The sequence below is a fragment of the Blennius ocellaris genome, assembly GCF_963422515.1.
Source record: "Blennius ocellaris genome assembly, chromosome: 5".
Classification (NCBI taxonomy): Eukaryota; Metazoa; Chordata; class Actinopteri; order Blenniiformes; family Blenniidae; genus Blennius; species Blennius ocellaris.
Genome location: NC_137654.1, coordinates 5,207,003 through 5,222,108, shown reverse-complemented (window position 1 = coordinate 5,222,108; position 15,106 = coordinate 5,207,003). Strand labels below are relative to the sequence as shown.

At 48.0% G+C, this 15,106-nt stretch overlaps 1 protein-coding gene across 3 annotated transcripts in view; it reads right to left on the bottom strand.

Annotated features, from left to right (window-relative positions):
* Positions 1-15,106, bottom strand: part of vps13d (vacuolar protein sorting 13 homolog D) — an 88,460-nt gene that overhangs the window by 5,142 nt on the left and 68,212 nt on the right. For all 3 annotated transcript variants that reach the window (XM_080496590.1, XM_080496592.1, XM_080496591.1), the window contains exons 45-60: positions 12,469-12,685; positions 12,146-12,396; positions 10,235-10,426; positions 10,021-10,147; positions 9,790-9,932; positions 7,488-7,618; positions 7,146-7,321; positions 6,752-6,875; positions 5,639-5,871; positions 5,460-5,562; positions 3,535-3,692; positions 3,347-3,455; positions 3,006-3,176; positions 1,781-1,879; positions 1,544-1,693; positions 627-776 (exon numbers count right to left, since the gene is read on the bottom strand). In XM_080496590.1, coding sequence (XP_080352716.1) covers positions 627-776; positions 1,544-1,693; positions 1,781-1,879; positions 3,006-3,176; positions 3,347-3,455; positions 3,535-3,692; positions 5,460-5,562; positions 5,639-5,871; positions 6,752-6,875; positions 7,146-7,321; positions 7,488-7,618; positions 9,790-9,932; positions 10,021-10,147; positions 10,235-10,426; positions 12,146-12,396; positions 12,469-12,685 — 2,534 coding nt within the window. The remainder of the gene's footprint in view (positions 1-626; positions 777-1,543; positions 1,694-1,780; positions 1,880-3,005; positions 3,177-3,346; positions 3,456-3,534; positions 3,693-5,459; positions 5,563-5,638; positions 5,872-6,751; positions 6,876-7,145; positions 7,322-7,487; positions 7,619-9,789; positions 9,933-10,020; positions 10,148-10,234; positions 10,427-12,145; positions 12,397-12,468; positions 12,686-15,106) is intronic.

Genomic DNA, 15,106 nt, shown 5'->3' with positions numbered 1-15,106 from the left:
GTTCACACCAGTCCACCAGTGGTGGGAAGCTAGGTTGTAGCCACAGCGGCCCCTCTGACCATCACCAACATTCACAGGAGGCAATGTGGGTAAAGTGCCTTGCCCAAGGACATTGGCTTGGATAGAGTGGTATTTGAACCACCAACACTCCGGTTATTGGATGACCGACTGTACAACTGAGCCGTGATCTCCACTTCACCTCAACACTACGTCTCTACTCCGAGATTCTACTGGACAGTTAGTGAGAAGCTCTCAGCAGGGGGGCGCCCTTCATTTCAGCCTTCTTTTTTGAAGATTGAGCCTCCAAATGACATCATTGCAGCAAAAATAACACTGCCTTTCAGTCTGTTTTACCGACAACCTCCCGCAGTGGCCGAGTCCAAGACAAGTCCGAGTCAAATACCAAGGAATCTGGAGTACTACTGCCTGGCTGCACGATTAAACATTAATCAGCAAGCTACTCCCAGCATCTCTTCAAAATGTAAGACCTATAATATCAAATGTAATACCTTTTTAAGGTATTGAATGCAGATGTGTAAACTCAATACTTTGAAGACTCTTTCAGACCAGGCGGTGACCCTGGACACCAGACCCTCAGCCTAGATGTGACTGACTGACTTCCCCACCTTGAAGAGGTCGGTGAGCATCAGGCTGCTGGGCACCTTCACAGAGTTGACCTGCAGGGCCGGACCGCAGTCGCTCACTGTGCCGTCGCTGGAGCTGGGAGTGACACACAGCATCACAGGCTGGGTGCTTCCCAGGAGCTGGTTGTCCACCTGGAAACACAAGGACTTCACTGTTGGACCATGAGAAACCTTCGTCTGCAGCACGGAGGTTGACACGTACATACATGTGTTTATTAGTTTAACTAGTATTTACTAGTTTTTAAGTGTCTTAATGGTTTTGCACCCTCTCATTTATCTGAACGACTTTCATCATATCGACCCTCAAGGCCCTGAGGTCCTCCGGCACCGGCCTTTTAATTGTCCCTCAAACGAGGACCAAGACCCCCGGGGAGGCTGGTTCAGCTCCTACGGCCCCCGTTTGTGGAACATCCTGCCGGGGAACCTCCGGGCTGTGGAGGTTTTTAAAAAAGGGATAAAAGCTCACCTTTTTAATCAGGCTTTTAACTGATTTTATATATGTATATGTTTTTATACATTTATGTATTTTATCAACGTATTTATCTACTTTTATTTTAGATAATTATCTAATTTTCTACCTTCTTTTTTTTTCTCCAGTGGTTCCTCTAGGGGGCGCTACACTGCTGGTGGCCGGTTTCGCTGCTGGTGGTGCCGTCCCCTGGGTTCCCCCCCCCCCCCCTCCCCCCCCGGGGCCCCTTGCTGGTCCCCCACTATGTGGTGGGATTGGCTTGTCTGCCCAGCTGGGGGGGGGGGGGTCTGTGGGTGTGTGTGTGTTCATCTGCTTTTTATTTATCTATTTTATCTTTGCACTGTTTTTAATTCTTGTTAAAGCACTCTGTGTGACTTTAATGTATAAAAAGTGCTGTATAAATAAAGATTGATTTGATATGTGTGTGCACCTGGATGTTGTGGATGCTCAGCTCCAGCACTTCATTGGTGGCTGTTCGAGTGAAATGAACTTCAATCCCAGACAGCGTGACGAAGACCAGCTCCTCAGGAACCTTGTTGACCAGAGACACGCCCAGACCTTCGTCGAGGTTCACCACCACCTGGAGAACAAGGACCAGGAAAACATCTAGAACTGTGGGAACGAGCTGTGCTTCATGTAGAATGTCATGCTGAGGTGAAAGTGTCACCTCCAGCTCCTGCTCCAGCTCCTTGTCGTCCTCCTTGCTCTTGTCTTGCTCGGTGCTGGAGGAACCCCGGACCATTCTCCTCTGGTTGAAGTCACTGATCTGCAAACAGGCAAACATTCATCAACACCACACAGATGTTCTTTATGTCAGGGATGTTGATCGTTCTCATCTTAAAGCTACACGTGTTCAGTTGGTTGGACTGTGGTGTGAATGGAACATTTCATAGTGAGTGCTTCACGCCACCAAGCAGATTCACATAATGTCAGCAGCCAACCCTCAAACTGTCACTGCTCTCAGGAGCTCATTACTTCCACCTTCAGATTACTTTCTCTCCCTGGTGCAGCAATTTGGATTTAGAAAATCACTCATCGACCATCTGAACCTGCGGAACAGTTTCAGAAACATCAATAGCAGTTTAATGATCAGGTCTGAATATTGACGTGTTATCAAAACGTCATTTCTGAGTGTGACAATAGATGGAAAATTCACTGGAAACAGCACATAAAACATGGACAGTACAAATTAGAGTAACATCCAAATAACAAATTAAATATTTTCTAGATCACAAACCAAAAAAATCTGTACTGTTTTGATATTTAAGTTACTATGAAGATGTGCATAAGAGTTTAGTTCATCCAGGAAAAGCAGAAAAAAATCTATTTGGTTATTGTGACAACAACTGAGACCAAAAAGTAATTGTCACCTTCAACTATTCAAAGTGTTTTTGGTCATTGTGGTGGAGGAAATAATCAGTTTTCAATGTTTTTTGTAATTTAACAAAACAAAACCAAGATATTTTGAAATTACGTAGATAAAACAGAAGGTTCACAGTAATTGCATTTTTATGAGATTGGTTGTTAAAATATTGCACATCGAGGACAAATAAACCTTTATTTTGTATTAAAAATATATTTTTCAATAAATGAGCTTGTACTTCCTCTCTATTTTATTTTGGTTTAAAGCTCATTCATATCAGCCTCATTTAACTGGATATGAAGAGAAGCGTGAAAACATGAAAGCTTCCCCCAAAACTTCAGCTCAAATGTCATCAAGCAATCAGCTTCACTCTCCGATAGATCACTGAATTATTGACCAAGTATGTCATTCACGTTTCACACTCACACACAGGCACACTGGCAGTGATGGCTGCGACACTGTGTTTGTGCTTTTGTTTGACAGTTCAATTTCAATCTTCTCTCTTTGTGCTTCATGGCTGAACTCCCACCTGCAGGACTCGTGTGGGCCCGTCGGGCAGCACCTGAACCGACAGAACCCCAGAACCAGGTCTCATTTTCTGGTTCATGAACTGCTGCTCGGGTTCTGGCTCCAGCAGGCCTGAATCTGGTCCCAGGACCACCTGTGCTCCGTCGTACAGCCCCGCCACGCCATTCTTTACCTGCCGGGCACAAGTCTCACTTTAAATACGGATCTGAAGAGAAACAACCTGCAGCGGAACATTCCAATAAGTTCTCCATTAGGCTGAAGATCTCGTGATTAAGATAGATGTTGTTTCTGTTCACTGCATCTTGTAATCAGCACTGTGTTGGTGAGCTCCGCTCTCCTTACCTGCACCACCAGTCGTGGAAGTCCGCAGGTCAGCATGCCAGAGCTGAAGTACCAGGTCTGCGTGGTGCTGCGGCGGGAATCTGGCCTCCTCAGCATCAACGGCTCAAAGCTGGGAGACAGAAAGAACCTCTGATGACACCGGCAGCAGCAACCATTGATGAGAGAAGCCTGTCAGGTCGAACACTGACCTGTTGTCACTGACGGCCGCCAGCCCGGCGATGTCCAGCACCAGAGACGAGTCCAGAGGACGTGGCTGGGCCAGCTTGCTCTGTGGGGGAGAGGATCCTTCGTGACAGAGCATGCCGGCTCCCGTCATCCTCCAGAGCTGAGAGCGCTTCCCGGGTTCCTGCACACAACACACATACACACATGGACAACGTTGTCGGTAACCTTCGGTTAATGAAAGAAAAACTCACAATGGTCACAGAAATAACTTGAATCTGACAAAAGTAATAATAAATACAAATTCTATGAAAATTAACAAATCAAAATCTGACACTGATTTTGAAAAATAAACTCAATAAACAGGCCTGGACCAAAATGATGGTCCCCCTAGAAAAGACCTGCTGCTGTGGCCCTGTGGAGTGTTGGCAGAGAGCAACCCTCGTGGCCAGTCGTGTGCCAGGCCGTCTTGCCCCAGAGTGCTGGAGATCTCTGTCCAAGAGAACCAGAGGGGGCAGTGGGTCGACTTGGTTCTGTTCCCCCGGCACATGCATTGTTCTCAGGCTGGCCAGCCGGGGAACCGCCCAGTCGAGGAGACACTCTGTCCCCCGCAGTAACTGCAGGGACTTGGTGCTCCCTCGGTAGATTATTTGTGCCACCGCCGCCATGTTATCTAACCGGATAAGGACATGCCTTCCTTTTACGAAGGGCATAAAGTGCTCCAAGGCGAGGTGAGCCCCCCGCTGGCCTGCACCGTCTGCGTCTGCCAGAAACAAACTCTCTCCCCACAGGGTTAGAGATCAGGTCACCGTGACCCTCCGATGCCTGGGTAACCTGGCAACCAGATGGAGGCCGTTGATCCATATCTGGAAAGGCCGAAGAGCCAAGGATGGATGACCTGTGATGCTGCTGTCAGTTTGCCTGCAAGGCGCAGAAACTGAACATAAGGCAACATCCCGCCAATCCTGAAATGGGACCGGCTTGCCCCAAGCTTGCCATCATGGTGACAGAATTCAGGTTGATCCCCAGATAAGTCACATGCTGGCAGGGATCTTGAAAGCTCTTCTTCATGGGGTCATGAATGGGATGGACCACATAGGTCCAGAGCCGGGCCGTGTCCTTAGCTGCCTGAGTACGAGAGGGCGCACAGACAAGCCAGTCCTCGAGGTAGAGTAGAACCTTCAGCACCTCTGCTTGAGGAGTGAGGGCAGCAGCCACACACCGAGTGAAGACCCGGGGAGAGAGGGACAGTCCGAAGGGCAGTACCCTGAACTGATAGTGGCGCCCCAAGAAGGCAGACCTGAGAAACTCCCTGTGGTGTGGTGCAATGGGCACATGGAAATATGAATCCTGGAGATCCACCAGTGTGAACTACTCCCCTTTGGTGATTGTACACTGGACCTCTCCTGCGGATTTTTAAAAACCTGTCGAGTCCCCTCAGGTCCAATACTGGTCAAAGGCTGACGTCCTTCGGAACCAGAAATAATTTGAGTAGCTGAGCTGCCGCCAGGAAAAAGAGCTGACAACCGGCTGGGTGTAGTCAGCGCCTGTGGCCCCGGTCCCCTGGGGCCCCGGGGCCCTGACCCCAGCCTGGTCTGCTGGTAGGCCAACCTCTGAGGCCACTGTCGAGGAGCGGTCGTAGAGGTCCTGGGAAGTTAACAATGAACCATAATAACAATTACCGTGACGCGGAAAGGTCATTGAACCCGGGCATCAGTCGTAAAATATAAATGCTGGAAATGAGTGTTTGTCTACGTGTAATGAGTTTCCTTCAGAAAGGTATTGACAACGTATTAGAGATGCACATCAACAACTAAAACTGGCTCCTAAATCTTTCATCTGTCCCCATGTGGATTCTGGTAAAGTAACTTTTTTTTCTTAAGGGGAACTTTATTCTTCACATTTCACTCAGATTGTAGATTGTGCTTCACTGAGGAAATTCAAACGGCACCTTCTTCTTCAGGATGACCCTCTGAGACTTGGTGTCTATGTCCAGAACCAGCTCAGCACGATTCACCTGATGCTTCTTCCCCACCGGTCGGCTTTCAGCGTCCCTGCACACATTAAACCAGGTGGCCATCACAGAGTCTTAGAAACTGTGCTTTTACTGAGCTGTGACGTCTCACATACTGGGAGGTGTGAGAGGCTGCAATGTAGATGAAGTTCTCGTAGTAGAGTTTGTTGTATTCTCTGAAGAAGTTCATGTCGGCCGTAACCTCCGATGACCCCGCTCCCTTCACAGTGAGTGTGAGGTACGGCGGCAGCGTGGGCTCATCGCAGGCGTAATCCAGCACTGAGCTGGCCTTCACCTCCGTGTGCAGCCGCATGTCAGCCACACCGTGTTGCCAGAACTGGATGGGAACCTGAGACAGAAGTCCAAGGAGGTTAGTCAGTTCCACTGTTCTGTCTTCATTCAACCTCATCTTCTCTTTCACTATGGTTTAAACGGCTCGATTTAATAATCGTGTTATTTTCTTATTAATAAAAACAGTGTGTTCAAACATTGTATGAGGGTCGTGGATCAGTGAATCAGGCAGAAACACACACACAGGAGAGAAAAACTGGTTTACAGATATTTGTACATGGCGGAAGAAAAAAGTTGTCGGACACCGTCAAAGCGGGACACAATTTCACATATTTTAATGAAATATTTGGGGGTCCGTTGGGCGGATCGGAAGTGCGGTTCTTCCATCAGTATCATCTTGTTCAGCCAGGTTTTGTGTTAAACTGTGTCACAATGTGAGTGAGCGGGATGTTGTGGTCATGGTGCTGTCCTCTGAGTGATGCGTTTAGGTACGAGTAAAGAAAATCCAAACTCTGAGTGTCACATGAGAACCATCTATAGCTGGAAGACCCGCACTGCGATAGTTTCAATTAATGGATCCGAGAGCTGCACACCAACAGGCAAGGCGCCGTGGGTTGACCACCCCTGCTTTAGAAGCTGATGTGATTACCGTGAGAGGCTCTAAGAAACGATTTCTTTCAGTATAAGTTATTGGGGACGTAGAATCCAACAGAAACAGGACGTGTCGGTGAGATAAAATCAAGGAGAGAAAGTCTCACCTCAGTAAGTCTCACCTAAGTAAACATAACTGATATGAAACTCATATAGTTAATTGAAGAAGGAAAAAAAAAGACAAAACTGGACAATATGAATGAAGTCCAAAGTTGTGACCACTGCTCACATTTAATAATGTACAGTTATATTTCCAGTGTTGAAAAGCTGTAATGATAGCGGCTCACCTCAGAGAGGTTGTCAATGCGGAAAGGTGGAGGCAGCTGATCGGTGTCGCTGAAGGAGATCTGGTATGTGGCTCCTTTCAGGGTGATCTCTGTTCGCAGAAAGAAGCAGTTTCCCAGAGTGTCCCTGTAGAAAACAAGAACAATTGCAAACCTTCAGACACAATTTGTGTTGGACAAAAACACATTGAAGAAACACAACTCCAGTGAAGAGGGACATTTATGAACATGATGACGTTTTCCAAAATGACAACCAACAGAATCCAGACAAGAATGAGATAATGAGACTATAGGAGCACATTAAAGATATTAGACAGCAAAAAATCTAATTTCACCACCACCAGGAGGTGAACACCACCTGGTGGTGGTGCTGGGTGTTTCTGTGGACGTAGCTCACCTCATGTTGACGTGAAAAGACCTGGGCTTGTTGACCTCGAAGCCTCCGGACCAGGTACAGTTCAGCATGTCCATGAGACGCACACACAGCAGCTGGTCGTAGTCGTTTCTGGGCCAGTGGAAGACCACGCTGGAGCCAGGCAGGGTGGAGATGTACCCCTCTGGGTTAGCAGTGCCCTGACACACAGGCAGTCAATTACTTATTTATTGTCTTGTGCTAAATATTGCAGACGCACAAGATTTCAACCCTGATTAAACACTGAGCGTAACGAGAATTGTTCCTCTCAACACATAATTTCGTCTTCTTCTGTTTACATTAGTGGTGATATCAACATGGCCTCACTTTTCCTCTTGCAAACTCTCTCTGAGCGAAGGCCAGTTTGTGTGACGAGCGGTTGTCCAGCAGGTAGCGGGGGGCAAAGGTCACGATGTGGGTGTCCCTGTAGCGTCCTTTTCCTTTACGAACATTGATGCCTGCATGCATTAAACACACAAAGACGTATTTTAATACAAGAGGACCGAGAAATGTAACGATGCATCACGTGGTTTGCAAAACTACCGAGAACCAAAAATCTGAAAAAAACAGACATAATGAGATTGTAGTTGACAAACAGTACAGAATGAAATTTACATATGTAACTATGGTTCTATGAATCCCGGAGGACCTCCAGAGGCTGTGCTGTAGCACTGGATGCCTACATCTCATGTATACAGTGGTCGAACACCTATACCAACAAATTCACCTGTGACCCCCACGTGACCCCTCGGTGTCTAGAAGTTCTGGTGTCACCGGTGGATCTTTTCCTTAGGAATCTTCTCGCAAACCCACGGTAATTCTGAGTGACTGAACACCCTGGCGGTCATCCAGGATTCATAGATCCGTAGTTACGTATGTAACTTTCGTTCTATTTCATCCCAACTGACCGCCAGAGGCAGTGCTTTAGCACTGGATGATCAGTGTCAACAGTGTCATGTGGAATCCACACACTGGATGCTGAAGGAGTGGTGGCCAAGACCACTCCCAGCCGAGGGGGCACAGCCACATTCACTCTGTAGAATCTGGTAAAGGTGAGGTCCACGAGGCTGCAGCACAGACTGGCTCAATGGGTTCCCCCTTCAGAGAAGCCCATGAGGTAGATGCACTTCTCATTGAGCGACATCTCCCCCCCGGATGGTGGGGCATAATGACATCTACCACCCAGTGGGACAGCCTCTGCTTTGACCGGGTCCTGCCCTGCTCAGGGCCACCGCGGCAGACAAACAGCTGCTCTATGTATGCTTTAGGGCTCGGTGAGCCACCCACAGCTCCAGCACATATATGTGGCCCGTGCTGTCCCTGGCCGACCACAGGGCCCGCACCGTCCGCCAGATGGCGCCCCAACCTGTAAGGGCAAGCGTCCACCATCACTGTCTCACTGGCACCAGGGGCCACCCTCTTCGCCAGAAACAACCTTTCTCCCCACGGTTACCCAGAGGTGCATCAAAACAGGGTATCCGTGACCCTCCGATGCCTGTGTAACCTGGCATCCAGGTGGAGGCTGTTGATCCACATCTGGAAAGGCCGAAGAGCCAACAGGCCCAGGGGGGTCACTGTGATGCCGCCGTCAGTTTGCCTGCAAGGCGTAGAAACTGAACATAAGGCAACATCCTGCCTATCCTGAAATGGGACTGGTAGGAGAGGATGTCATACACCCGTCTGGCTGCCACGCTTGCCGTCATGGTGACAGAATTCAGGTTGATACCCATATAAGTCACATGCTGGGAGGGATCTCGACCGCTCCTCTCATGGTCACCCTTCGCCCTCGGCGGGCCACATGGGTCAAGTGCCGGGCAGTGTCCATGGCTGCCTGAGCGCGAGAGGGCGCACAGACAAGCTCGTCGTTGAGGTAAGGTAGAACCTTTAGCCCCTCTGCTTGCAGAGGAGTGAGGGCAGCAGCCACACACCGAGTGAAGACCCGGGGAGAGAGGGACAGTCCGAAGGGCAGTACCCTGAACTGATAGTGGCGCCCCAAGAAGGCAGACCTGAGAAAGTCCCTGTGGTGTGGTGCATTGGGCACATGGAAATATGGATCCTGGAGGTCCACCAGTGTGAAACCCTTTGATGACTGCACACCGTACCACTCTTGCGAAAAACAACCAACCCAGAGGTCGACCTGTGGGGCTGCCGTCAAGGAGTGGTCGTAGAGGCGCCGGGTCTGCTTGGCGCTGCTCTGGGCCTCTGGAGGACTGCTGCCGGGTCGTCCCTGCCTGGGCAGAGCGCTTGAGGGGGCTCGACCCAAGCAGCTCCCCTGGCTCCACTGGGAGGGAGCGGAGAACCCTTTGGTTGCTCTAGCCACACCTGCCTTCGTGTCTGCACCAGCGTCTACATAAGAGGCTGGTCTCCCTGGCCATGGGGGCGAAGGCCTGAAGCGAAGCATCGCTGAGCTCTGTCACCGATGCATCAACCGCTGTTTGTGACAGAGAGGTTGAGAGAGCCAGCATAAGGTGTTAGAGGGAGTTACCAATCCGCCCCATGCGGGCTGCGGCATTGTACGCCTTCGACAGCAAGTTGTCCGTGATCCTACATTGGGGTGGATGACACCTCGTGTCAAGCCTTAAGGACTCGTCCGGAGACACCCTCTCTATAGCTGAATACTGAAACTTGCCGATGTTGTAGATGAGTCCAGGTCTGTTTCCATGCTGGATTACTTTGACTGCTCTGACTCCACTCCCTCCATCCAGGGAAAAGCCCTGGCACCAGCCTGGAACCCCGTCTGGATGAATTCCCTTTCCGATCCGCATGGTGCACCTGAAAAAGGTGAAGGGGAGAATGAGGGCGGCTCCAGGTGGAACACACACTCAGTTGAACATCGCCACACAGTGTGTCAGAGTGGTACATGGCAGGCTGCTCCTTGTCAGTGTAGCAGAAGAGCAATGGACTCAGACTCCGAGCCAGCTCATGCTCTTCGAACTGGCCCGCTGCATCAGCCTTCCCATTGTCCTGACGGAAAATCAACGGCAAACCTGAAGGACGAAAATGGTTTCTGAAAGTGATCGTTTGATTTTCAGATACAATCAGCCCTGTTTTTTTTTTGAAGAGGAAAACGTTACCAGTCTTGTTGATGAGCCAGTAGGGGGCAGAGATGAGGATTTTCAGCGCTCCTTGGGCCCGCAGGATGATTCGGATTGTGAGACAAAGGAGGCGTTTGCTGGTGTCATACAGCCTCATGCGTACCACATAGTTCTGAGTCCCGGGAGGAATCAGCAGCTCTTTGCACGCAGGGCAGTTCTCCAACAGTACTCCTGAAAGACCAACACCAACAACCGTGACACACAGCAGGTTAAACATCACGCCTTCAGCGTGTTTTCGGTGAGTTTGCATTTCCAAGTGTCTCAGTGGAGACCTTCAGAAAGAGACTTGAAGAAAGGTGCTTTTTAGGGAACTAGGCTATGTGAATAAACCAAGTTTCTTTTATGACATGATTTTGTATCTCACTGTGGGAACAGACACACACCCAGCCTTCTCCACACGTCACTATGAACACGGCTCAGCGCGAGGCTTCAGGGCATGCAGTACATATGCCAGGCCTTTAGAGGCACTGTCACTTTCCAAACGCACCAAAATGCGGCACCGTGTCATCTTTTTTCCACAGATGATCTTCTTTGCCGTTGTTTGGCACGAGCCGGTGTTTTAAAATTTCCCACACTCTCGGACCCGTGTTAAAAAAAAACAAAAAAACGTCTTTGTGCTCCTAAAACACCGCCTCACGTGGATGACAGGCCAAAAACACCACATTTAGTTAACTGTTTTCTCTTGTCACATGACTGCTGTGCTGGGTTCTGACTGAACTTTATTGTGAAGGCTGTTTTCAGAAGCAGTGTTCAGAACATTAGCAGGGCTGGAGCCTGAGTGTTGGTGTACATGGAGCTGATGAAAGAAGTTAACTGGCAGAACCATCAAACATGAAAGAGAAAACATTAATGTCTATATTGCTGAAATTACAGCTACGTGAAGCATAATCCTACCACCCAATGATGCTCTGCATTTCACCATCCGGCCCACCCACAGTGAAATTACCGTATTTTCCGCACTATAAGGCGCACCGGAGTATAAGGTGCACCTACATTGATTGACATAATCTACAACTTTGTTCAAATATAAGGCGCACCACATTATAAGGCGCATGCAATAGACCAGTGGTCAGCAACCTTTATAGCTCAAAGCCATTAGGTTACATTTTCCACTGATTCTAACACCCAGAGAGGTGCACACACTTTATTTTGATAGTCCTACCTGCAGCCTATGCCAGGAAGACACTACACACAAAACCTTCTTCACTGCTGGTTGACAACTTACAACTAATAAACTAAACTACATGAACTAAGCAACAAAAACACAACACAACACAATTATTACCGACACCACAAACCAAATAGAACCCCCAATAATTGCATTTAAAACACCACAAACAGAAACTCCCATAATTCATTGCAGCTATCGGCTGCACTGAGGAGCTCAGGATGCAAGGCATGATGGGAATTCATGTTTTGTGTTGTTGGAGGTTATTGTGGGTTGTTGTTGGGCTTGGTGTTGTGTTGATTGTGTTTATGTTGTGTTTTTGTTCCCCAGTTTAGGGAGTAATTATTTCATCTAGTTTATTTTGGTTTGTTAGAATGTTGGTGTGCAACCATGAGTGATGAATGTGTTGTGTGGAGTGTCGTCCGCTCTGAAGATCCGGTTGCGAAGTCAGAGTTGTCAAAATAAAAGCTTCTAGTTGTTCAGCTGTCAAATAGCAGTCTCCAGTAGAGCAATTCCTCCATATATAAGGCGCACCGGGTTATAAGGCGCACTGGCAGCTTTTGAGAAAATTTGAGGTATTTAGGTGCGCCTTATAGTGCGGAAAATACGGTAGGCGGAATGTGGCCCATGAACTAAAATGACTTGAACACCCCTGCTTTAGAAGTACACATTGTAGGAGAACCATGATAACATGTTCATGTGGCAGCATGGTCCCTCCTTACCAAGCTCCATGTTCTGAGATGTGTCTGCAGCGTGCAGCACCGCCTCCTTCCCTGGTTTCAGAGTCCCTTTGATCGACGTTCCCTTGATGTAGTAGCTCAGGTCGCAGGGCAGCAGGTTGGCAAGCACCATGGTAGGCAGGAGGTAGAGAGTGTGTCCCGGCTGCCGATAAATCTGCTTGGTACCTCCAGATACCTGCTTCTTGGCTGGCTGCTGGTCTGGGTAGTTCTCCTTTTTGGTCACCACACAAAACCTGCAAATGGCAGTGAAATGTGAGCAGTCCTGAATGTGGTAGACACAATAAGTGCCTGACTGATTTTTCTACCTGAAGTTCCGCTTGTGGCTGTCGTCGAAGTCTGCAGATTGACATTCCCTCTTGCTGCTGGTGATCTCTCCAGGCCGCTCCACACTGGTCCAGTGGATGGGAACTTTACAGAAGAACAAACCCAAGCCCGTGGGACGAGCCTGCAGCCGCCAGGACGTCAGGTGGAGGGGGACGGCCAGGTCCTGGCCAGGAAGGATGGGGGGCAACACCACCGGCTCTGAAAACAGGAACAGCCACAGGACTGCACTAAAACTGCAGAAAAAACAGGACAAACAAAGCCTACTAATAACATTACTAGAAGTTCAAAATAAACATATTTGGAATTTGATTCCAGCAACGCATGTCAAAATATAAATAAGCTAAATCTCCATCAGCTCCTCTTTTTATAATTGTATTTAGAAAGTGACCTGAGAAATGTGAAGTGACAGTTAACACAACCGCAAGAGTAGAATGAAATCAAATTCAATACATAAACTCCAAAAGTTCATGAATCAACGCCAGTACAAAAAGGTCAATTATAATATTATAAATGATGTCACTCTCCTGCAATGACCAGTGGCAGTATTCACGAAGTGTCAGAGTCCTCTCAGGCAGCTCCGGTTCACACGTTGGGCCCCGATTCTCTCCTGACGCTCCGATCATCATATGATCATCTTATCAGATATTCCTGCCGTGTGTTAAAACTGCTCTCGTCTGCTGGAAAGGATGTTGGGACCGCCCTGATCTGAGATGGGGGATATTCAACATGTGCGGTTCCTCCGAGGGGAAGGCGCAACGAGCTTGTTTGACTGTGACGTGGAGCCAATCAGAAAGCGAGGCGACGTCGTGGGGCCGGACCGAATCCAAAAATCAATACAGTTGTCATGACGAACCAACGCCTCTTCTTTTTAAAACTTGTTTTTTGGGGGAAAAAGACACCACGGAATCTGGAATCACGTTTGATCTCACAAGGTTTTGCGTCTGATCTGGGGATGTTGGCGAGTGAAATCAGCTGATGTGTGGTGTGTTGATGTTGCACAACACACACGGTACCACTAAAACTGTTAAACCTGTGATTATTTATCACCGTGTCTGTGGTCTCTCAGGTTTGAGAAATCTGTTGACAATTTCATAATTATGTATACAACCTATAAACAACCTATTTTATGAAACTTGTGAAAAAATTTATTTAGTTTGTACACAGCTTAAAAGGATTGAACTTACCTCGTTCACATGCTGATTATTGTATTGATTTGATCACATTGATCTTTTCTGTCTGCTGGTTATTTCTACCACTTCATGTATTATAATGATATTAAAGGTGGACGTGGATTCACCACCAATCCCTGTGATTCACCACCAATGTGGAGCAGTGAAAGCATCCTAACGGTCATTGACACTGCTGACGGAGGGTTGGGACCGACCAGTCATCACCTCCACACTGCTGCATCTTCCCTGTACCGCAATGTGGTGAGCATCTTCATCTCGGGTGTTATTGCCTTGCTTTATTGACTTCCCAGCGGGTGAGATCACTTGTTAAAGCAACTTATTATATTTTGCTTCAAAACGTTTTGTGGCTTGAGGTGTGATAATAACTCCTGTGAACCCAAATCCCTGTTCAGACCATGAAATGACTGTCATGCAGTCGATTTGGCCAGATCATCATTGCCTCTCATTTATTTGACTTCATTTTACTGTATATCCAGTACTTTCCCAATAATCTTTTAGACACTGCATGAGTTGAGGAATTGAAGTAAGAAGGTGTTTTATAAAAATCCCAATGTCATCTACAAGGAGGGACATTTGCTGAATCCTCCCCCTGCCATCCTCAACCCCCTCAATCCGAACATCCTGCTGTATAGCCTCTGCTAAAGGTTGCATGCTGAGAGCCAATAGGATGGGCATCTGAACACTGCTCGTTTACTCTAATTTTCAATTTGGGATTTCTGCATAAAAGCTGAAACCAAATGTTTCCCCGAATCCCCTCTCAATAAGTGTTTGCTTATTAGCTTTCAGAAATACAGCTGTTAATGTTTACCATTACTCTTAGGCCAGTGAAATATTACAAGTAATTCACATAATAACATGCTTTTTTTTATTTCCCTGCTGCGATTTTAAACTAAGTTTAAAATGTAAAAGACTCAGTTATTGCGTTGTGTGTGCATTGGTTGTAGAAGTCACGCATGTTGGGATCTCACCAGACCACACAAAGTTTGTTCATTTCTAGGGAAAGACAATTTTCATTTGTCATGATACAGTCATGACATGTGAATTCTGACCCAGGAATGTGGTTGACCATCACACCCAGTGGGGGGGGGGGGGCTTTGACCACTGCAGACCCATGCAAATCCTCCCCCACCTTCTGCTGAAAAGACACTTCCCCCCTGCACTCAGCCAGTCACCGATTGGTTGAGGCGCTCAGGATTTCACAGCTTTGAATTCCCCAACCTTCACCAAAAGCCTTTGGAAGAGACTCCTCAAGAGTCTTGCCCGGAGTCTTCCCCGGTGGACACCAGGGAGGAGCTGAGTCCGAGCAGCTCCACTCAAAAGGTTTTGCTCCTGTTCTTCAATAGAGGAGGAGGTTGCTGGAGGAGCTCACCCAGCGTTAGCATACAGCTAACACCAGAGGCCTGCAACCAGGGTCTTCACTCCTCCGCTG